General features: G+C 35.8%; 1 protein-coding gene across 2 annotated transcripts in view; it reads left to right on the plus strand.

Annotated features, from left to right (window-relative positions):
• The window catches only part of ADGRB3 (adhesion G protein-coupled receptor B3), a 721,652-nt gene that overhangs the window by 667,063 nt on the left and 29,860 nt on the right, over positions 1 to 24,729 (plus strand). Inside the window, exons 22-27 of one of the 2 annotated variants that reach the window (XM_028509706.2) lie at positions 799 to 865; positions 3,325 to 3,410; positions 8,872 to 8,970; positions 9,312 to 9,483; positions 20,429 to 20,524; positions 22,674 to 22,713. In XM_028509706.2, coding sequence (XP_028365507.1) covers positions 799 to 865; positions 3,325 to 3,410; positions 8,872 to 8,970; positions 9,312 to 9,483; positions 20,429 to 20,524; positions 22,674 to 22,713 — 560 coding nt within the window. The remainder of the gene's footprint in view (positions 1 to 798; positions 866 to 3,324; positions 3,411 to 8,871; positions 8,971 to 9,311; positions 9,484 to 20,428; positions 20,525 to 22,673; positions 22,714 to 24,729) is intronic. The other variant, XM_028509707.2, reaches the window with a different exon arrangement.

Here is a 24,729-nt window from a genome sequence, read left to right on the forward strand (position 1 = left end):
GGGTCAAATTGGTGAGTGAGACAGTGGGCATGACACTTTGCATCAGCAGTGGTAAATTGGTCCCTCATTCACCTCCTGGATTCTGCTTGTGCAGATGAACCACCGTGCAAAGCCTCCCATACAGAGCCTCATGCCTCTCCCTGCCCCTGTGCTGCCAGAAAATGAATGTTTTCACATAAATGGGTTGCCATGTCCCTATCAATGCAAACCTGCCTCTCTTGGTTACTTTAGTAATCAAAAGCTTATCTTTAGTGAATTTTCTTAGCAGTATGGAGGAAAAGTAAAACTAGAAGAAAAAAAGCATGCAAACTAAATTATCTATTTGCTGCAGTGATGGCTTTTAAATAATTTCTCCCAATATCTCAATGACCTCAGGGAAGACTAAGTAAATGGCATGTCTAACACTCTAAAAACACACTGTTCTTGCTTAAAAGTATATTTGAAAAATTCTATAATGGATACAAGCAGCATTTGTAAAACTTAACAGTCACCTTTGTACTGAAAGTCAATATAAAAATCTTATTGCAAAAGTAATTTATCTAAAATGTTTTAACTACCTGAAAGGCTGTATAATAAAAGGTTCCTTTTTTGTGCAAGGTATTCTCATTATAGTATTTCTCTCTCATGAACTCTAATTTTAGCTTCCTCCACATCTTCTATACATTTTTTTATATTACAAAGCTTTGAAATGTGCCAAAACTCTTAAGGCTAAGTGCATGACTCAAGTTCTTTGTAACCCACTTTTGTGGTTTAACACATAGCTAATTTTTGTTAGTTTTTATCTGATTTCATTTTCAGCTGCTGGCTCTCTCTTGAAGGAGGACTACTCTACGCTTTTGTTGGACCTGCTGCCGCTGTCGTTCTGGTAAACGTTGAAATCAACGTTGTTTGCTTTGAAATCAACTTACTTTGTTTTCTTAGCAAAGAAAAGACTACTTTGTTTCAATTAGAGTAACAGTTTTGTATTTGTTGAAATGTTAAAGTTCTATGAATTATTACTTAATTTTGAATATCAATTGCCATTCAGTCCTTTATTACTCTAAAATATTCTTAGGTCGAAGACTGAAGAAAATTAAATGTGAGGGTGGGATTTCTTACAGTAATTTCACATTGGTGAAGTTTTAAGAAATTCTTTAATATATAGAATGCCATCATCTATGATCATGTCACCTTTATACTATTCTGTATGAGCTACATAGGTAATAAGATCTCTTAATCTTAATAAATGCTGTTGCTACCAAGTATCAATGAGGAAATGTATATCCCTATATCAAAGTTCCCAGCCTCAGTTCTGCAGATACTTTGGGCCTGCCATTTCTTTGTTGGGGGGTGGGGGGTGGGTGGCAGCTGTACAGTGTATTTTAGGTTGTGCAGCAACATCTCTGGCCTCTACCTACTAGATTCCAGTTGTACTCTCCAGTTGTAACAATTAGAAATGTCTCCAGACATTTCCCAATGTTCCCTGGGTGTAAAAATATCACACCCAGTTGAGAATCTCTGCCATATGTTGTGCATAAGGATTAACTGTTTCTTTCTGGAATCATAAAATAATTCCTATGCATGCTTAATTATAGGAACATGAAAATTTCCTACAAATTTGCCTTTCTTTCTCTGAATTTATTGATCACAATTTTTTTCTTGTCCAATAAATCTTTGGAAAATGTAAGGGAGTAAAGAAATGGTTTGAATGAAATACAAAAGATCCATATAGCTATGCAGTTAGATTTCTAACTGGAAAATTACCCTTTGGTTTCTTGAACAACTCATTTAATAAATTGGAAGCTAGCAACACCTTCCTCAATAACTCTATGTGAATTTTTCTTCCTTTAAAGTTTGCTGTCCTCTATAACAAAGAGCAAAAACTATTAAAGTTTCACCAGAGAAATCAAACTGAGGCCTGAATGTTAGAGAAGGGTACAGGGAAACAAACTACTAGATACACTTTGGTTGCATTGAATTTTTATTTAATCAATTGAGTTATTTCCTAGGCTAAATTACTAGGCTAATACACATACAACCCTAAAATGAAGAAACAAAGAGTATATGTATTATTGAAAGAGCAAAGTATGGTTTTTGGAGTGCTGATGAATTTCCTTATGATTAAATTGTAGATTAATAGAATCATGAAATACACTTTTTCTCTTAGTTCAAATAATGAGAAGTATAAAGATCAGTATCTTATTTAAATGGTATCTTGTCAGGAAGCTATTAAGAGTAACATTAGGCTCCTACCTAACAGGTGCCTTGGATCTTCATTATACCAGTAATTAAACAGATTTCAACTTTATGTTTCATCTGGTCAAAGTGTATTGAGAGAATTGGGATTTTTGTTTATTTCCTTAACTAGTTATTCTGCCTGTGAAAATCTAGTTTCAATGTAGCCTTCACTAATTAGCATTGGGAGAGCACCAAGATTCTGTTGATTATGGAGGGTAAGGGGCAGAAAGGAAAAAAGAAGAAATATTTTCGTTGATTATCTGGGTTTCAGCATGGGACTGGATTCCTTTATCAGGAAGTATGAGTAGGTTAGAGAACTGTGGACACTCATCATAATGAGCTGCTACAAATAGACCACAGTTACCTCTGCAGCTTTTTACAATTTTGCTTGAGGAAAAAAAAAAATATGTGAGATTTTCATTTTACCTTTATTTAAATCCTTTTAAGTGAGAATAAGAGTCTTAGAAAATGCTAAGAAGTGTTCAATAGAGCACGTTGTAAGAAGAGGTGTTAGTGTCCCTCTTTTAAAGGACTGTGGTGAGTTGAATAGGCTTTCCCCTTTGTCTAGAAAAACATGGTGCATCAAAATGCTCCCACCCCACAGCAGCAAGAGCCACACAGCAGGAGGAAACTAGGCATTCTGTTCTCCCTGCTGCGGCAAGGACAAATCTTGAGCACCTCTGACAGCCAGGACTCACTCCAGCCTCACACTGCGAGACTCAAAATCTTTTGACTCTCAGACATAGGGTAAAACTCATTTTAGCCGATTGACTTTATTCAAGGGTGACTCAGAAGAATGTCAGATTGGCATAATATGGCACCATTTGAAAGTTAGGCAATTGAACATTAATTTTCTCAGTGTTAACTGCGAAACATGGAAATCAAATGTACTTAATGAACTTTAAAACTTTAAAGTAACACACCGCTGTTAAATTGCTCCATATTCCTTTATGCACTTATAAATAGTTGAGAAGTGCTTCCTGTCGCTACTATTGTGAGTCTTTAATTCTATGGTGGTTGTAAATAAATGAAGAGGGTTTTCAGGAGGAACAGAAACTGATTCCCTTCAATATCATTGAAAGGTCAACCTTTGTTTCTGTTTGACAGGTCAACATGGTGATTGGCATTTTGGTATTTAATAAACTTGTTTCCAGAGATGGGATCCTAGATAAAAAGCTCAAACACAGAGCCGGGTAAGCTGCAATTGGTGGACTTTGAAGGTTCTTTACAAGTGAATCCCATGCTGCAATTTCAGATCATCATTGACTGTGCCTTGAATTTTGTTATTGATGAACCAGCGTGTCTGGCCGAGTCTGCCATTCAAGTTTCCAATGTGCTGTTCGCAAGTCATGTAGCCAAACTCTAAAAATTAAACAGACCATTAAGAAAATCTGGTTTTGTGTATATAGCCTGTTTGTAAGGTGAGAAGATTAAATGTGAAAGCTACACTTAAAATACTTGTCCTAGGTGAGGGTTTTCAAACCCCACTAGTTTGGGTCCCAGAGGACAGGAGGTATATGGAACATAAGGCCAGTCTGAGGCACAGCTGAAACGGGACAAGCAAACCTCAGTAGGGAGAACATACTGCATTTTCTTTGATTACTTGAATATATCAGAAAAATTCTTGAAATAATCATGTATGAGACACTTCTTATATATTCTCATTCTGTGTGACTTTTTTCACTATAACTTCCTACAAAATGTTATTCATAATTTTTACTTGCACATTTTACCCATTTATAAAATTTAGAAAAGCATTTTACTATTGTTATAGTATCACCATATCTAATGACATTTTATAAACAGACTGATAGCAGCTTTTTAAAATTATTTCATCATAAAAATTTTTAGAAGCTTGGATGAAATATGAATGCTTTATAAAGTTTGTAGTTTTTTTCTTTAACTATACCTTCATTCAAAACCTACCCTACAATTGTACTAATTTCTTAAATCATTCATGGTATTATTTAAAAGTTACAGTATTGGTAACCAACTGGTGAGAATTTTAGGTCCTTTGTGTTTTTACAATCTATGTAGTGATAAGATAGTTCAGGTATTTTTTTTTCCCATAGTAAAGGAATGGGTTTAATAGTTTTCACTATAAAAACTTGACACCATTCACATCAAACATCAGAACTGCAGTTGGTGTAATGGAAACATCATTGGAAGTACCTTTCTGAGTGGAGAATCACTTTCCTTTTAGAGAATCTTTTTTCACTTCAGATGAGTCTCCATAGCATCTTTAAATAGACAAAGAGTTGAACCTGTACAGACACCGAGATTTCTATACCATTGAACTTAAAGCTTTCACATTATCACTCTTGTTAGTCTGCCACATATGGTTGGAATTGGAGCAAATACTTTAGTTATTTCTGTCTAGATTAATGATGTAAGACTAAATCAGTCATACTGAGTACTGGGTATGGAAACTCAGTTCTGCCACTATAGGTATAAACTTGTATATATATTTTTTTTAATTGGGGCACAGTGAAGTTAGTGGTTAGGATAAAGCTTTGAAGATAAAAAAAAAAAGCTATGCTCAATATCTAGCTCTGCAGTTTGCTAGCAGTGTGTGTGTGGGAATTTAGGCAGGTAACTTACTCTTTCTGCAGCTAAGTCTTCTCACTTGTAAAATGAGGATGATGACTCTTCCCTCATAGTAGAGCACATGAACTATAATGTATGTAACGCATTCCTTAGAGTATCTAGCAAATAGTGAACTTTCTCTTAACAAATGGTGGCTGTTGCTGTGCTGAGTCGAATGACTAAGCCAAGCTGCATGGGTTATTTTTAAAGGACCCTGGCTTCTATTAATCACACTTCTGTGATTCCACTATTCATAACACTGAGGTCAGAAAAAGAGATGAGATAATCAGAATGAGTATAATGCTAAGAGTACATTATTCAAATTTTCGGTCAGTATTTTTCTCATTTAGTTATTTTATATGTAATATCCAGTTCGATTCACATAGCTCTTTGTAAGAGGTAACATGGGCTTAGGAGAAAGAAATAATAATACTGTCACTTTATAAATTATAAATTAGCTATTTCAATGTACATATTAATTTTAAAACCTCTATTTCTAAAAATATGATAAGAAGTTACATCTGCTTCCCTGATCAAACTGAATCAAGTAGTGTTTTTCTGGTGCAAAGACCACTGATAAAGAAATAGAAATGGCATTAAAGGCACAATACAGATTACTGTCTAACTATTAACAAATTAATGATTCTAGGATAAAAATTATCTATAATATAAAATGCTGTTTTAGCTTAAGTATGTGTAGATTGAAGCCTGCTTTCTATTCCAAAGTGTGATTGAAAGAAGCCTTTTAGAAGATGGGAGTATTTGAAGCTAATTTTACTTTACAAAGAAAGCACTGAGGGCAGTAATAAAGACTTCAGTGAAGAAGTCTTAAAAATCAGACCTAACTAAAGAAACATTATGCAGGAAGCTAAGCTAACTGATTAACGTAACAAGTGATCTTCCTACTTATAAATATTGACCATTGCAGGTGGTTTGAATGTACATACATATCAAGCATTTCTTTTGAAATATTATTAGGAATCAAAGTACCAAGACATTCCTCTTCCCATTTTTTTCTGTTTCTTTGTCCCCTTTCTTCTTTTTATGATCAATTATTAGAAACTGCAAAAAATAGAGTTTATGTTCAGTAAACATTTAAAACAAATACCATATTTTTCAGACCTTAAGACACACCTAGATTTTAGAGGAGGAAAATAGGAAAAAAATTTTGAAGCAAAAAATGTGGTAAAATATTTAATAACATGTATAACATAATATTTCACCAATGTAATGTAAACAGAACTCAACAGCAGCATTAACAACCATTATTCCTCCCAAATTTGGAGGGGGTTGTATGTCTTATAATCTGAAAATATGGTAAGTGATGACTATTTGATAAATAATATAATAGCTTGACAAGTTTTTTAATACCCAAACTAAATTAAAATTTTCTAATTTATTATAATATCAACATATTGTCTCTATATGAAATAATTGGAAAGAATGAAAACAAGATAAAATGGCATGTGTCTTTTTAGAACCCTCAGACAGAATATTTCATTTTCTCTCTTTTGCTGCAGTGGGACTTTCTATCTACTATGTATTTTAAACTGCTTTACCTGATCTACCTGAAACTAAGGGGACTACTATACCAGGACCTTGTACAAATCTCATGAAATTTTTGCAAAGGAAGGCGGCATATTTTCTTTCCAGACAATTTTTATAGTATCAGTAAACCAATAAAACAAAAAAACTGTTTTTTTCCTAAGGAAAAGAAAAAGGAAATTGGGGAGGGAACTAGAACTCGTAGACTTGAAGACCCTCCCCACCCCACACACACTAGGACTGGCCAGAACAACCTGGACAGAGTAGTGAAATGACCCATGTATAGACTCTGGTGACCAAGTGGGTACTGGTTACATGTGAACTTATTTTTCTTTTAAGTATTAGCACTTTTTGTTTTATAAATATATAATTTCCCTTATAACAAAGAAATGAGTTTATTTTCCATTGCAGCAACTCAATGTAGCATCTAGACTATGCGTTCTACATTAATATCCACAGTGGCCATGAAAAGTAGGGAAAAATCCTCGATCTCTCTCTGGGAAATCTGTCTTCTGCTCCATTCACTGCTAATGACAGGGTTCCAAGGGTGGCCAACCAGGACTGTCAGGCACAGTTTTCAGCAGCTCTGACTAAGGAAGCATGTGTAGGCCTTTTAGCCAGTGTCAAATAAATCTCAAACAGCAAGAAATGGGCATTTTAAATACTGTCTTAAGATACGTTTTTAGAAAAGCCCATATTTATTCAAATTACTTTTTTCAGGACTAAAATACTTATATTAGGAACCAAAATTATTTTTAGTAATCTTTAGCTTTTCAATCTTATTTTAGAGCCTAGAGGCATGGTGTCCTTCACATTGAGAAAGCCACATCCTTATTTGAAGCACAAACACCAAGTAGCCTATTTTCTGTGATAAAGGAAACAATAAATGACTAAGGCATGCATTTTAATATTAATCTAGTGGAATGTAACAAGGTTGAAGACCCTCAAATGAATAGTTAGGACAGAGATGTGCATTCCTGTTTGTTCTCAGAATAATCTTTGGAATTTTAAAAAACACTGATACCTGCGTCCCACTAAATTAGAGTCTTGGGAGTTGGGTATGTATATATGGCATTCAGCTACTGTGGAGATTGCTGGTCCACATACTCATTTGGGAGCAATTTCAAACACATTGGCAGCCCACTGAGGCATTCATGAACCACAGTGGAAAGGATATTGGTTACCGGTTATTTTGAAAATATCAGGCAGATGCAGCTAGTGCATATGTCCTGGGTTGAACTAGTAAAGGGAATGATTTAATATTATATTCCCCATCCCCACATCTAACTCTAAAAGCTTTGATTTTCCTCGTGGTGTCTACATATTAATCTACTTAACTTAATAGTTTTCAGGTGTATCATCCCACCCAAGCACTATTCACAAAAGTGCGTACTTCTTTAAAAGGTACCAGAGATTCTGAATTATGAGCCTCTTACGATTCTGCCACTTTTATTACACGCATGATAATGTAACTCCACTATAGTAGTAGTAATCAAAAAACCCACCGGGCAAACATATTTTAGATGTAAACACCGCATGGCAATGGATGAGAGAAGTACACCACAGGACATTATTTCAAGGTGTTTTGACTTTTAATTCCAACAATTTCTTTTTGTTTTTCCCTGAAAGGATTGTGTTCTAATAAAACAGTACTTTTTCAAAAACTCTTTCCTAAAGCAAATGAAGTTTTTCTGTATAGTATTAGTTTGCTTTCTATGATATAGTAGAACTTGAATTATTTGAATACAAATTTTCCTGCAGAATTCTCTAGACTAGAAGAGATTATATAAATGCTGTTAGATGGTGCCTGTGACAAATATTCAGAGAAAATATTTTAAACTTATTTAATGGTTTGAACTAAAAGATTATGTTAAATGTGTGTTATTAGGGCAGAAAGTTATCACTCGTTTTATTATCAACTAATATTTCATCAAATTTCATCAATCCCTATATTCAGATCATCCTAAAATATAGACAATACATGGATGCTATAAGAAATTTCAAAATGTAAGTATTTTGAGACAAAGGCTATACCTTTTACAAATGGCTAAAGACCTAAAATAGGTATCTTTCTATATTGTACTTCTGAGATACATATCTACATTTCAAAAGGTTTTAATTGGTATTACATGCCTTTTGCAAATGATAATGAAAATCTCTGAAGCTGGGAGTCCTTACTTGTTCACCAGGGGTCTGAATAAAGGGTTTTCACTGTATGTCTACACAAACATATGCTTATGTTTAACTCAGTGTATTGGCAACTTTGGTCTGCAGACACAAGGGCCATTTATGGTATAAATGATGGAAATGTGCTTCGCATGCAACAAAGGTCCAAATTATTAAAAGGTAAATGTTACAAAAATAATGTGTAGTGGAAATGTATCTTTAAAACGGCCTAGAACATTCATTTTTTATATACTTTTCTGCATGAAATCGTATTTTAAAAGCTAACTTGCAGCAGCAACTTTTTTTGGTGACAATTCAATTTTTTGTTCTTTTTGTGGGTGTTCTGTTTGTTTGCAGTCAGATGAGTGAGCCTCATAGCGGTTTGACGCTCAAATGTGCCAAGTGTGGAGTAGTTTCAACAACAGCTTTGTCAGCCACCACCGCCAGTAACGCCATGTTAGTCCCAATCATTTACATCTTCTTGTTACAAATCTTTTACAGTGCATGTGAGAAAATGCTATGATGGAAAAAATCGTGTTTGCTAATATTAGAGTTAAGAGAATACTTAAATATTTGTAATTGGCAACTGCCTTTATAACTATTATGGGATTGTCTATAAAAATAAATAAAACTAAGACTATCAAATGTTTATCTGTTTTGTGGTTTCCAAGTTAATGATCTTGGTGCCACATAAAAGAATGCTTTGTTGAAGGGGGGTTTGGCTACTGCCTGGAGAGTGATACTACCTGGAGAATGATACACAGCTTCTTAATGTGGCTCTCTCTGTCTCTTAACAGGGCGTCCCTTTGGAGCTCCTGTGTGGTTCTGCCCCTTCTGGCTCTGACGTGGATGTCTGCGGTACTGGCCATGACAGACAAACGCTCCATACTGTTTCAAATACTTTTTGCTGTGTTTGATTCATTGCAAGGCTTTGTGATAGTCATGGTCCACTGCATTCTTCGGAGAGAGGTAAACAATATAATTCTTGTGAGAGAGACAAATGATGCCTAGTAGAGCATATCCTTGTTAACAAATATCTTTTAGTATCATGATCTTCAGATTAAAGCTAGTCTTCTCTAAAGACAATCATTTGGGAGTCAAAAGCTAAAATGAAGTTCTAAGGCAAAGTTCAAGAGGGCTCCTTGGACTATGGGAGCAACGAATTAAAACATGTTGGACTGCACAAGGGAAAACCCAGTCAGAAGTGCCAAGAACCAGGGAGAGTAGGTGCAAAGGAAACTGTGATGGAGTCATATGTATAGATAAGTCTGTTAGAAAAACTGGTGGATAAGAGGGTAAGGTGCCATATTTATAAAAGGTACAGTTCATAAACATAATGCAATATTTTATTTCTTAAACCCATTCCCTAACTTGTGCATCTGTACACAGCATATCCCCAGTCCCACATACTTAACTAATTTATATTGAGATGGAAATGTTGAAGACTAATAAATAGTTCTTTGGTCTCTATACTAAGTTGAGGATCAGGTTACTGTAAAGATGATTTGGATGTGGATATTTATGCTCAGAAAATACAAGAAAAGTACACAGTAGAACATGATAGGGAAGAACTGTAAGCTATAATCACAGCATTTCTCCAGAACATAACTGAGGTTATTGTCAGCAGTGAGGGAAAGAGGTGATCCTTCAAAATTGAGACACTAACTTGCACCAAAACCATCCAGAACAGTGATTGATTTCAGCCTTGGCTTATTGACAGATCAAGTATTATTTTCCAATCAGTGCAAAAATTATTCAGAGTGCTTGTAGGCACTTGACACAATATTTACAAGGCTTATGAGTCACTTTAGCATTTACTGTGGGGATGGTGGTAACCAAAACACACAATGACACAGTGCCATGCTAATAATTGTACATGGTTTTGCAGTGATGTGTGAAGGTAACCAAAGGGTTTTTTTGTTTGTTTGTTTTTTCACCTCGTTTACCAGATGGGGAGGACAATATTTCTGGGCTACTTTAGTATGATACAGATGGCAGCAGTAAACCCATATGTGTATTCTAAGAACATTATATGCTGAAAAATAATGAAAACAAAAAGATAATGACTTCACATTGCAAAAAGAGGTTATCTCATCATTTTAAAAATTTGTTCTAATTCAGTTGCCAAGCTTGGCTTTTTTCTTATCACAAATTTCTACCAGCATTAAAAATCTTCCAAGTATCAAATTCTTTTTAAAAAGATTTTTATTTATTTACTTATTTTTAGAGACAGGGGAAGGGAGAGAGAAAAGTAGCTACCAGCTGCCTCTCGCATGCCCTGCCAACCAGTGACCCAGCCCACAGCCCGGGCATGTGTCCTGACCAGGAACTGAAACAGAGACTTTTCAGTTTGCAGGCCAGAACTCAATCAATACACTGAACCACGCCGGCCAGGGCCCAAGCATCAAATTCTTTACAGACCAATGTTAAATAAAATTTAAGAGGAAATCAAATAATTTAGGCTGTATGTTCTCCAACTATAACTTTTATATGGGTCTTTTGTATTCATATTATCTCTAATATGTTTAACAAAACTGTTCTGAGTATACACATGATATGCATTTTTGACAACTTAAGGATGAATGGTGTGGGTTTTAAGCAAGATACATGATATATCTACATGCAGTTTTCAAAAGATATTAGTACTTTAGGTGTTAAAGAGGAGAAAAGTGTCCCATCTCTAAGTAAGTCTCAGTCTCAGTTTTTCTTCAGAAATGAGCTTTCACCTGGCTAGGTGGCTGAGCTGGTAGAGCATCATCCTGAACACCAAAAGGTTGTGGGTTCAATTCCCAGCAGGGATGAGTGCAGGAGGCAACAGATTATCGTTTCTCTCACATCTATCTCTTTCTCTCTCCCCCACTATATTCTCAGGGGAGGATTAAAAAAAAACAAGAAATAGCTTTCAAGATAGCATTAGACTATGATCAAAACATTCAGGTTTAAAAAGTGACATTTTGATGGCTTATTATCAAATTTTTGCTGCTTACATGAAGAAAAATATTCACCACATATATTCATTTCTATCAAAACTATTTTTATACTTGCTAATTGGACTGATAACTGTGAAAACGTGATTTAAGGATAATTAAATTAAGTCATATGATAAGTGCTTCTGCTAAAATAGGTGTCTGTAAATATGTTTTCTGTATTATTGGGAAGTAAAATTATGGTTATTGGCCCTGTTATTGTTGCATTTGCAATGATTAGTTCAAATTGAATAATTCTATAGCTTATAAATTAGTAGCAGTGTCATAACTCACTTTCATTCCAACACTGAAATAAAAAACTAAATATCCAATATTCTCCCATTGAACCTTAGACATAAATACACAGAGATTTGAATTATAAGGCAAGTCTCTGTCTCATTTCCTCAGAGGAAATTATTACTTAAAAACCAAATGAGTCTTCTTTAGATTTGTAAATTCCAAGGACCTTATCATAAGGAGGCCTCTTTGGGTTCACAGAAATCTTTTTGAACTTGTAAATGTATATTGCCTGACACTAGCAATGGGTCTACCTCAAATTATTTGTGATTACACTTCCCTAACACTTACCACAACCCAGGAGAACGGAAGCATTTTCCCATGTCCTTGGTGTCTCCTATGAATAAAACATTCCACAAAAGTACACCAGAGCAAAGTGACTAAGTAGCGACCTGTAAAATGTTGGCTAATGACTCCCATCTATTAATGTACTTGATAGCCCTATAGAAGCCCCTAAGGATACAGTATTATCTTTACTGCTTATTTCACTTTAAAATATTTTCTTCACAATAATTCAAGAAAATTTATATGGATTTTTTTCTTAAAGGTATATAAGAAATATCATTTTAAATTTAGAGACTGGATAAGAGATATACACATTTCTGTGTACTTTTAACTTTTTAAAAAATCCTCACCCAAGGATATATTGATTTGAGAGAGAAAGAAAAACAGCAATTGATTTCCCCCACTTAGAGCCCCAAGCAGATGGAACCCACGATCTTGATACGTGCCCTGAGTGGAAATCGAACCTGTAATCTTTTGGTGAATGGGGCGCTTCTCCAACCAACTGAGCCACACAGCCAAAGATGTACTGTATTTTGCCACATGTAATGAGCACTTTTTTGCCCAAATTTTTGAGGGAAAAATAAGGATGCATATTATACATGGTATAATGATTACATGCTATTGGGTATGATAATAGGTTTAATCATCCCATGTATAACATGCCCAAAAACGTGGGTGCACATTACACATGGCAAGATACGGTATTTATTTCTGATACACACTAACATATTTGTTTGTTTTTAATCTTTAATGATTGTTCCAACGTGAGTTCAAATGGCTTTACCCATATTTGCTTTTGTGATCTTCCTGTGAAAGAGGTGGATGTGCACAGGGGAGGAACGTAGCCTTGCTGTTTAAGAAGGAGAGAAGAAATTAAATACTCTAACTGTGCCATTTTAAATGTCATATGTTTAGGGCTTAATTTATTTGACAGTGCCTTTGCTTTTAGTGGTTCAATTTTATAACCAAAATTATTTCAAGTCAGGAAGGAAGGGAGAAGTCACTCTGGTACTGTGAACTCCAGTACAATCCACTTTTTAAAAAAAACAAGTTTATTATTTGCATAACAGTTTATTGTGACCTCTAGAGCTGACATCTTAATAATTAAATTTCATAAAAATTTGCATATTTGAAAATATAGTTTCTTCTTCTGGAGCACCTTTCTCTTTTAAATTACTTTGGTAGATGCCTCTGACAAAAGAGGTAATAAGAATTTTTTTTTTAAATTAGACTATCTGATTTATCACAACACATCACTTTCAGTAGTAAATCCTTGATCTCAGGCTCGTATGTGAAATACCTGGTAAGAATGAATCGAGTAACATATAGATGCTTTCCTTCATTGACCAGTCACTTCCTGATTAGAGTTCATTTGCATTAAGCACACGAGGACATTTACTATTTACTGTTCTCCACATTGCTATGGAAATTCAAACTACAAGGGAGTTAAGAAATCTTTGAACTAGTTTCTGTTGCTAGGAAACCACTTTCTTGTTGCCTGCACATTCTTCTCATCTCTCCCGTCTCTGGCTGTGCCTGGCTTTAAGACAGTCTTACAGTTTGATGTCAGAGGGGGGAAATAACATGACTGTGACCAAAATAAACTACAATAACCCCTTTCACTACATGGAGGGGAAAAAGGAAAGTGCTGAAATGGGTAATTTTGTTGTATCCCCCTTTGAGGACCCCATGGCTGTTGTGTACAATCGGTGGCAGGGCCAGCCCCTCTCGTCTCCTTCCCCAGCACTGGCAGGAGGTCCAGGCTGCACAAGATGCAGTCCCAGATCTTCATCCAAACCCATAAAGCTATTTTGTAGCAAAACACTTAAAATAAACATGAGCAGATTTTTCTTTCTTTCTCCCACTTGCCTGTACCATTTACTTTTATTTTTATTTTTTGCCAATTTCCCATTTGGTTTTCATTTCCATAAAGAGTATAGATAAATTAAATAATTTACAAACACATGTCAGTGAATTATAAAACAGACAAGCCTCCTTAACTATCTTATCTAAACTCAATATTCTTCACAAGTAAAACATTTTTTAAAAAGTAAATGAAGACAATACTGGTGAAATAACTAGAAAGCAATTTAAAAAGAGGTCATATTGCAAATGATACAGTGCAGAAGAATTGCATGAAAGTCGGAACTTTACTATTTGCATAGGTAGGGCTAGTTACAGTGAAAGGTTTTATCCCTTAATAAGGAGTGGGCAGGACTTTCATTTGGTCTTTGAAGATGAGGGAGTAGGTGATAGACTTCACACATGTAATAGGTCCTGGAAAGGAGGGGCATGATGCTGTGGAGAATCAGGAAGTGGAAGTTTCAAGTAGAGGCAGATGAAGAGTGGTTACTGGGCACGTGTATTCCACAGAATGGAGTTTATGGTGAATCATAGAAACTTGATTTTTCTCTGAGGCCACCTGGGGCACCTGAAGGCATAAAGCAGGTGATATAATTCTGGACATAGAGTGATTTTTAATGGCTATAACTGCAGCACCAAGAGAAAGACAATACTGATGTCATTTGAGTATTCATTAAGCAATGTTTTAAAGCTTTCTTGTTTGGATATTTAGTTGCCATGGTGAGAGGCCACTGTGAGTGCTGTCATGAAGGAAGTTCAATAGATTGTAAAGAGTGAGTGGCCCAAGGTGGGAGGGTTATGGTACTCATCCTAATGTTTTTAGCTTGCTCAGAAGAAAGTTGTGTATGAACAAGGCTTTAAAGGAGAATGGAGTGGATTGCTAAGAGCTTTATCTTTTTCAGGCTGAACTGAAGGGTCAAAAAGAAATATGGCTGTAAAGATTTAAAAGGTTTTACAGATTTTGTTTTGTTTTGAATACATTAGGATGTGTATCTAGGAAATGGGAGAATGGCTAAATTTACCACTATAAAGCTGGCCTTTACTAGAACAGGCACCTTTACATAGGACACAGACATGACACAAGCAAGGTGGATAAGTTCATAATCTTGTGTACTTTTCCAAAAGTCACCAAACTCCTTTGGCCCAAAGCCATCCCATTTCTTACGCAGGGGAATATAAATCCTTCCTCTTTTCCACATTAGGTTTTCCTGACTTGAGCATCATGGCAATTCTATCATAAACATCTGCATCTGTCTTAACCTGCACGGGTGGTTCTCTGAATTCATTCAGAGGTTTAGGAGCTTAACAAGATCATATAATCAGATGAATACGATGGCCCCATGAACAAACTGAGACACAGAGTTCATGGCAGAAGCTGGCAAACTCTGGCATGTCTGCCAGGTAGTGTCCAACCGTAGCTTGCTATCATCCAGAATTCTGAGCCCCTGGCCATCCCACTTCACTTTCCTTTCAGAACCCTAAGTTCTGCTTTGCAACATGGTTAAACTAGTGGCAGGAGTTGAATATGTCTTAAACAAAGGTCTAAAATAAATTTAAGAGCCCTGACTGATGTGACTCTGTTGGTTGGGTGTCGTCCCACAGAGTACAAGGTCTCAGGTTTGATTCCTGAGCAGGGCACATGCCTAGGTTGCAGATTCATCCCAGGGGTCAGGGCGTGTACAAGAGACAACCTATCAATGCTTCTCTCTCTCTCACTGATAATTTCATTCCCTCCCTTTCCCTCTCTCTTTAAAAATAAATATTTTAATGTTTAAAATTCTAAATGCTTGATCTGCTAAAAAAAAAAAAACCCTCCATTTTAAAAGGTAAATCTAAGAAATAAGAGGTCATGAATTTTTATTTTTTGCCTAAAAGTGAATGGCATGAGGCTACCATGAAATATTTTCTGTGAAGGCGTGGGTGGTGGTGGTTGGCGGGTAGCTTCCCTTTTTTTCTCACTTGTGTGCTACAGAAATGCTGTTACATCTTTCAGATCATGTATGCGAAATGTTATCTGGGAATGGCATCTGCCCCCCAAAACTGATGCAAAAAGGAAAAAACAACAATTTTTAGATTGAGTGGAAGATCCTTCAGGCATTGGAGGGTTCCAATAGAAAGTCATTAGGACTGAAATTTGGGACAGAAGTCCATATTTTTTCTTCAATCTATAGCAAATGGTGAACCATTTCTGTTTATTTCCTTATCAGAGAAGTCAGGCAATATTTTAATAATGTGAAGTCATTTGTGTTGCTTATGTCACTTGGCAAAATATACATAAAATTGAGAACAATCTTACTTGCTCACTTAATGATTGTGTGCTACAGAAATGCTGTTACATCTTTCAGATCATGTATGCGAAATGTTATCTGGGAATGTTATCTAGAATGTTTTATATGAAATTTAATGTGATTAGAAAGAACCAAGGCATTTGCTCAAATATGAATCGAGAAACAATAGCTGACATTAGAGTCATGAAAAAATAAAAATACACAACACATAAATAAGAAACTCCCTTTACCTCTCCAGTAACAATAACAATCTCAAATTCTTTCAAGATTATACCTTCCTTTTTTTTTTTTTTGCAGTGGGGGTGGGGTGGTTAGTGTTTAAGTGATCCTAGAATAACTGGAGGTGAAACTGTCTTCTTAAAAGGTGAAGATTTGAGATCTGAGCTACTAGGTGCTAAATACAGAGCCTTTCAAACAGTGCAGCTCTTTCCTGAGATGATTCTCTCAATGGCAAGGCTGCCAACCAGCACCCCATGCTCTTCCCCAGCAATCTCCAAAGCTGGCACAGGCTTTCAGTCACACTCTGCCAAGCTGCCTTCAGAGCGAGGACCAACAGAGAAGTCCTCAGGCAGCTGCTGCAGAGCTGAACCAAACAGCTCTCCCTGTGGGAGAGAGACAGGAGCAAGACACATCCTAGCAAACCTCTTTGCACTCATGTCTCATCCAGGAATCCATCTATTATAAAAGGTTTTATAGCTTTTTCTGGAATTTTTAGACCAGCACCTAGCAGGAAGTAGGGTAACTTTAGTGGTGCTCTGGTAAGATACTTTCAGAAAACAACCTTGACAGCTTATTCTTTCCACCTCACCTTATTTTTGAGGATGTTTCTGGCCGTCCTGTTTTTCATTTCACAACTTTACATTAGAGTTCCTTGAAGTTCCCTAAGCACTCCAAGGCTATTTACATATTTGTTCTTTACTACTCCCCACCCCCACCCCCACCCCCATACTTTTTAATCCTCTGTCTGGGTATAAATCAGGGTGAAAGACTTATGGCAGAGTTTTATAAAGACAGGAAATTTTGCAGTCTAGATTTTAATTGTGCCATAATCTATGTTACATATTTAATGATTCAAGACAGGTCTATTTAAAAATTGCATTTACTATTCTAACAAATTTTGAAAACACTGTGATTGCAATGTTATAATGAACTTATATCTAAAAATAAATTTTAAATTGTTACCTGAAATAAGGGATTTATTATTCATAAATCATTAACCTAAAGAGCTTAAATAATAAATATCTGACTATTCTAATGATTATTTTTCTTTAATTTTAATCACAAAGCAAGAAAGACACCAAGACTGTTATTTTCCAGCACTGTAAATATGACCCTTGGCACAGATTTTAATTTCAGGGTGATACAGCCAGATCTACATTCTGACTTTGCGTGTTTGTTTTCTGCATTTTCTCGTTGCCTGGAATTAAAGTTCTTACAGACTTTTAAAGTTTTTTCAGTTGTTCTCCATTAGTACCATTCACATTGATTGACCAAAGATGTCTCTATTTGCCTGATACAAAAGTCAATTAATTATCAAAATGTGTTTTCTTTTTGGCTTTTTACAAAGTTGTTGTTCAAGTACAGTTGTTTTCTGCTTTTTCCCCCCATCCCTGCCAAGCCCTCCCCACCTCCCTCCCGCTTCCACCCCACCTTGTTATTGTCCATGTGTCTTTATACTTGTTCCTGCAAACCCTTCACCCTTTTCCCCTGAAATTCAAAATGTTTCTAAATAGCTACAGATGCACTTTCCTGGTGCTGTCTTGCCTGAAGCACCTTTTTCTGGGATAAAGAAACAGCAGTGTGAAATCTAATCTAATCATTCTTCTCTGATAGTGTTGGACAAATATTTAAAGTTAATCTACCTAGATTGCATATACACATTTTTAAGATTTTTTAAAACAGCATTTGGAATAAGTGGAATTTCTCCCACAATTTTTTCTGAATTAGAGACTTCTAACACTTAAATTGTGGTATTTATATTACCATTAAAATGACCTTGAATTTACTAGAGGATTTTTATGCTTTTCTGCTTTATATTTCTTCTAAATAGCATAGACTGACTTATGAAGTTGACATCATTCTGCAGTATAGAAATGCCCTTAGTCCATTGTCATTTTTGAGAGTTTGGTAGTTTAAGACACTGATTTGTATGTATGTGTAATATAAAAAAATAGGGTTTTTTTGTATTTCCTTCAAGCTATCAGATAGTTGGTTTTTAAAAGAAGCGTACAGAAGTTGCTTTTGCATATTTTATTGTGAGACAAAACTACCCTTGACAGCTATGCTCTGAAAGGTCTGAAAATAGAGTGGTTAGTGAGCACCAGTTAAATTAATGTTTGGTATTACCAAGTGCCACCTTTATATTTTATATATGCTAGTATTCAGAAATAGAAAACAGTCTTTATGTGACAGTTCTCAGAAGACAACATTTTCTAACATATTTGTCTCCCTTTATAAATTTGCTTTAACATTATCTCAGGGCACAAAGAAAAAAATTAGCAGGTACCTCTCTATTGACATTGGTTCTTAGGAGTTTTTTTCCTAAAAATATATGCTTTCTGAGTTTCCCCAGTGCAAATTCCTGCATAGCAAACAGTGCTAATTATCAATTTTTTATTATTACTATATTACATATCAGGCAACTCCTCATTCTTTTTTCCCCAGGAAATCCCAGACTTAGAAACATTAGAATCAAAGAATGGGAAAGAGGTCAGACAGCTCCCTTAGTTTACTTCTATTGTGGTCTCATCACCAGGACAAGAACCTGAGGTGGAGAAATGCAAGTGGACAAAGGTCTCCTGACTGAACTATTTAGCCATGTCCCTTTTCACATCTTGCAATTTGGGAACAAGACTGCTAATGACTTATGGTAGGGAAGAGAGGAGCTGAAAACAACTTAATAGGCTATGCTGTTTCTTTTAAGGTTTTATTTATTTATTTTTAGAAAAAGGGGAAGGGAGGGAGAAAGAGAAAGAAACATCGATCAGCTGCCCCTCATACACATCCTGACCAGGGATCAAACCCAAAACCCAGGCATGTGCACTGGCCAAGAATGGAACCGGCGATCTTTCGTTTTGTGGGATGCTGCCCATGCAACTGAGACACGCTGGTGTGTGGGCTAGGCTCCGATTTTTTCTGTCTAACATATACACTATGTACATCGCACAACAAAACAGTGCTAGGATATTTTATATCAGTGCTTTTTAAAGTAAACATCATTGTGTTTTACCTTGGCAGTCTCTCCAATGGTGCTTCAGCAAAACAGGCGAAATGCCACTGCATCCATGCATCGTTTAACCCAGTAAAACAGATTATAATAAACTAGAAGGAGAATGTCAATATTGTGAAGTCAGGAAAACAAAATATGAGTAAAATGACTTTGCCATTGGCTGAGATAAGAAGCTTGTAAGGATGTTTATCAACAGCTTGTTAGGAGCCTAATGAGCCACAGAAAGTGGAAAGGACACGCTGATGCGGAGGCATCATGTGATCAGAATAACTATGGATCCTGTGTTTGTTATTCATCTATTTATGTGTGTTCACTTGTTTAATAAAAGGTATAATGTTCTTCGAATTTCCTTGTGATATGTTTGTTCTTTACTCAGAATCAAATTGTGAATGGATATTATGGAAGTTTGGCTTTTCAAGAGACTTTTTATCCCCTCCCCTAAGGCAATCAATCAGAAACAAAACCATTTTGTTATCGTTTTGTTTTACTGTGTTTTAAGGTCAGGACATGTAGCACCTGAAGGGAGACAAGAAGTAGTCTCACCAGTAGGATCCCTTACAGTAGACATAAAAGGAAAATCCCCAAATCTATTTCAGTTGTAAAATCACTGAGTAATCTCATTTTTCACAATGTGTAGAGATGTTATAAAGATCAGTCCATACCAAATAGTAAATCCCCCTGGAAAGACACATATTGTTTGTAACAGTGGAAATAAATCTGCCTTCTGGTGAGAATTATTAGTGCTGAGCCAGACATAGCCATTTTGATAGCTGAGGAGTTCCCAACACTTCCCTCTATAGATTGTGACAAGTGATAAATTTCCTTGGCACAGAGCAAAGTCTAGGTACACCAGTAGTTGCATTAGGAAATAAACAAAATGGGTATCAGATTATAAAAACAGTGATAACTGCTTTCTCAGTAGACATTATCTAATCATTCCTAAGAGAGAAGGAAATTAACATTTGTCTTTTTTTTTTTTTCCACAGGTTCAGGATGCATTTAGATGCCGACTGAGAAACTGTCAGGATCCAATCAATGCTGATTCTTCAAGTTCTTTTCCTAACGGGCATGCTCAAATCATGGTAAACTTTTATTTTCCCTCCAATTGTTGATTGAGTTATGATTTCTCAAAAAAATAAATATTTTTTTGATATGGTAAATGGCTTTATTTTATTGCTGTTCAAATACAGTTGTCTCCATTTTCCCCCACCAACAACATGCTTATGCGAAGTAGTGTCAATGTCCCATTTTGAGTGACTTAGGCATTAGTTCATTAATAGACTTAGAACTCTGATGCCAGACAACTATTCTGCCTGGATTGCTTAGGAGTCTATGATCTGTTACTGGCCCCGTGGCGTATTGAGTGTCGGGCTTCTGTGCTACACCAAAGAATATTTTCATCCTTGCATGGAGTTAGGGATAACAATCTGTCGATAGAATCTTGTTCGTTTACAGATGAGAACTATGGACCTATACTTCTAGTCTTAAAGCAGTGGTTCTCAGCTTTGGTTGCACATTAAAATCCACTCTCCAGACTAATGAGATCAGAATCTCTGGGTTGGGACCCAGGAGTTGGTGGTTCCAATGTGCAGCCTCCCGTGAGAACTGTGCCAAACTAAAAAGGTAGCCACACTTCCAGTAAAAGTCAGTTACCGTACATAAACTCTGACTATTGTTGAGATTAAGGGGTATTTTAGGCATAACTACATTGGTATATTTTAGAAATAATTTTTAAACTGTGTCATTAAAACCAAGAGGGATTTTTATAATATATAGACAAGGGTGTTCAACCTTTTGGTGTCTCTGGGCCACACTGGAAGAAGAGTTGTCTTGGGCCACACATTAAATATACTATGACACATAATTCAAAAAAATCTTATGATGCTTTAAGTAAATTTACAATTTTGTGTTGGGCCATATTCAAAACCATCCTGAGCTGCATGTGGCACATGGGCCACAGGTTGTATACCCCTGACAGGGTCCGGCACAAATAATGCCCCTGTTTTATTACATAAAAATCTTTTATTACTAAATTATAAGCATGTAATTCTGTAACATAACATCACACTCAAGCACACCATGTGACATTTTAGGTGAAATGTTCAAATTGCTGTCCGTCTGATGCGAGAAATTCATGTACCCTGCCAACCACATTCAGTGGCATAACCGCTGCTGGGCCCTGTATATTTTTAAATTAAATGTATTGGGGGTAACATTGGTTAATAACATTAAGTTTTAGGTGTGCAACTGTATAATATATATTCCATTGTGTGTTTACCACTCAAAGTCTAATCTTCTTCCATCACCATATACTTGTCCCCCTTTACTCTCTTGTCCTCTCCTCACTCCCTCTTGCCTTCTGGTAACCACCAGAATGCTGTGTCTTATGAGTTTGTTGCTTTTTGTTTGTTGCTTTTTGTTTTGTATACCATGTATTAATGAAATCATATAGTTCTTGCATTTGATTTATTAATGCTTTTTTGATTAGGCAACATAAAAATAGTCCAAACGATATGCTAGTAACATTTAAGTAATACTTCAGAAGGGATAATTAATTCCATATTAAAAACAAGACAAATACTAATTTCTTGAATTTAAAATATTAAATGGTCTAATTTAATTTTACCATTATAAAAATAAACTGATTTGTTTAAAATAGAAATTTGAGGAAAACATGAGGCTGGAACTAAACTCGAGCTGCTTCTAGGCCAGATTAGTACTGCTTCATCTTCAATTTTAATTCCTAAGCCTGAAAGCCTTTTGTCACATTTAAGTGAAAATGAGTCATTAGAAAAGTCTGGTTTGACTGTTTAAGGGTTTGGCAGAGCTGTATTATAAGATACTACATTGCAAATAATATATGCAAAGTGAATGCTTTAAAAATACAAATAACAAAGACATTATTGAAGTATATTCGTAATAGTGCCCATTTTAGTTTTTTCACTATGGTTTAAGGAATTCCTTAAAATTCTGGCCTTGAAGATGACAATGGGTATTGTATTGCCTTATCAAAATTGCATGTCATGTTCCCATTGATTTTATTCAACATTTGGTCTCTAGGAAATACTCTTGAAGACAATTGGATTATTCCTTAAGAAAATTTCTTTGTACAAAGCAATAACCTGGTAATACCTGGTCAGATATCTGTAAGCTTCAGATAATCTGGTTAGTAAGAGTTACTTGATGTCTGTATTGAATGATGATTCTGTACCTTATTATTTCTTGTTACAGACAGACTTTGAAAAGGATGTAGACATTGCTTGTCGGTCAGGTAAGAATATTTGAATTTTGAAACCGTAATCATTAGAGATATTAAATCATTTTTCATGGATTTTGATTTTAAAGAAAATGCTATGGTTTGCACATCACATATTTATGTGGTGAATAGAATACTCAGGGTTCTATTCATAAATAAAATCTTTCAAATAGAAATATTGTACTGTCACAGCAGAATGGGAGTGGGGAGGGAATGACAGAGAAAGCGAGAAATGAGAAACTAAGAAGGGTTTGTTGGGAGCACTGTGACAGCAGGAAAGCATTGACTTGAAAACATAAGCCTCCCCATTCCACCATTTACTGATCATCATGTGTCTAATGCCTATCCGTCTAGGCCCTCTGAACCCTCAGTTTCATGGTCTCTGGAAATTGGGTTGTTCTTGTAAGGATGAAATAACATTGTGTATATGTGTACCATAGCTGCTGCTGTTGTACTTTTAGAGGAAATAAGAAGAAACCAGCGGCACACCCTGCCTTATAGTACTAGTGTCCCATTGACATTGTCCCTGATGGTTGCCCTCCTGCCTGGGGCTAAGATCTCACCAAGAATAGATGACTCAAGAGTTTTAAAGGGAACTACATTTCACTTTGTGGATGATTCCTGTTGTTCAAATGCTCCTTTATTTCGGGACAAAAATATGCCTTATTTAACTTTTTATTCATTGGTTTTACTGTTGCCTTCTAGAACAAGAGTGGATAGCTACTCTATCAAAACACCCCAATATTTGAGAGCAAATGTCATTTAGCCTAATCTAAGTCTTTCTTCTCAAGTCTAAACAAACCATATTTCCTCATGCATGCTCATAGCACTTTCCCAGGCAGGCATGGTGACCAAAGTATACATATGTATCCAGCACTTATCACAGTTGGCTCTGATACTATGCTATCTACATTTGCATCTGATTACATAGCAGCTGATACTATACTAGTGTCAACTAGTTGTCATCTAAAAATCTCAAACTTTTTGTAGTAGCAGTCAGGGCTTTCCAAGTCTAAGGTTATATAAAGGCTGTGTTCATTTTGTTGCTATTTAATTTCTTGTTTTGTTTTTCTCCTTCTGGAAGATAAGTACTTTGCACTTATCTCTATTTGCTCTTTTCTTACCAGTTTCAGAGTAGCATTCTATTAATTTGAAATTGGCCATTGAAAGTTTGAGTTAGAATACCTTCTAAAGCTTCACCTAAACTGTCAATAAAAGAAGTAAATGGGATGAGAATGAGTTCCAAACCCTGCTCTGTAAGGCGCCCCCCACCTACCACATTCAGACTCCCCGAGTGTAATTTTCAAATTCAACTCATGATCTTTAAACATCTATGCAGACTCTGACATCACAGAGTTGTCATAATCACAAAAATATGAGAGAATAATCTCAGTCTTATTTCTGAATTCAAACAAAATACTCCATGTACAGTATCATCATAGCAGAGCAGTAGAATAACTCATTATTTGAGTTATAATACCCTGTCCTGTTTAATATTTAACAAAATATTGCTAAAAGTGTTTGGTTTCTCAAGTTTACATTTCCCTTTTTAAAATATTGATCAAATATTTTCCTTTGCTTCATCCACTTTCCATAATTCTCAAAGATGGCCTATAATTCTTACTAGCCATGGCCTCAGGTTTCATGTCTGTGCTCTAGGATGGTGTGTGATTTGTCTGGGCCTGGAAGCCTGAATTTATTTAATTCCTGGCCGGCCTTCAACTTAGTTTTCTTCTTAATCTTTCTGGTGCATTCTTTACAGTTCTCCTTGATAAAGAAGCATAATGGGAGCAGTTTTGTTTTCTTTTACCAGCTATTGACATTAAACCAGTGGTTGTCCTAGTGTGGTCCCCAGATTAGCAGAGTTGGCATCACCTAGGAACTTGTTAGAAATGGAAACTTTCCAAGCTCTACCCAGACCTACTGTGGGGCTGGTGATCAGTGTTTTTACCTGCCAGCCAGATAACTCAGTTGCATTCTAACATTGGAAAACCACTGTATTAACCCATCCCAATCCAAGCTGTGATCTTG

This window comes from Phyllostomus discolor, chromosome 4, assembly GCF_004126475.2.
Source record: "Phyllostomus discolor isolate MPI-MPIP mPhyDis1 chromosome 4, mPhyDis1.pri.v3, whole genome shotgun sequence".
NCBI classification, from domain to species: domain Eukaryota; kingdom Metazoa; phylum Chordata; class Mammalia; order Chiroptera; family Phyllostomidae; genus Phyllostomus; species Phyllostomus discolor.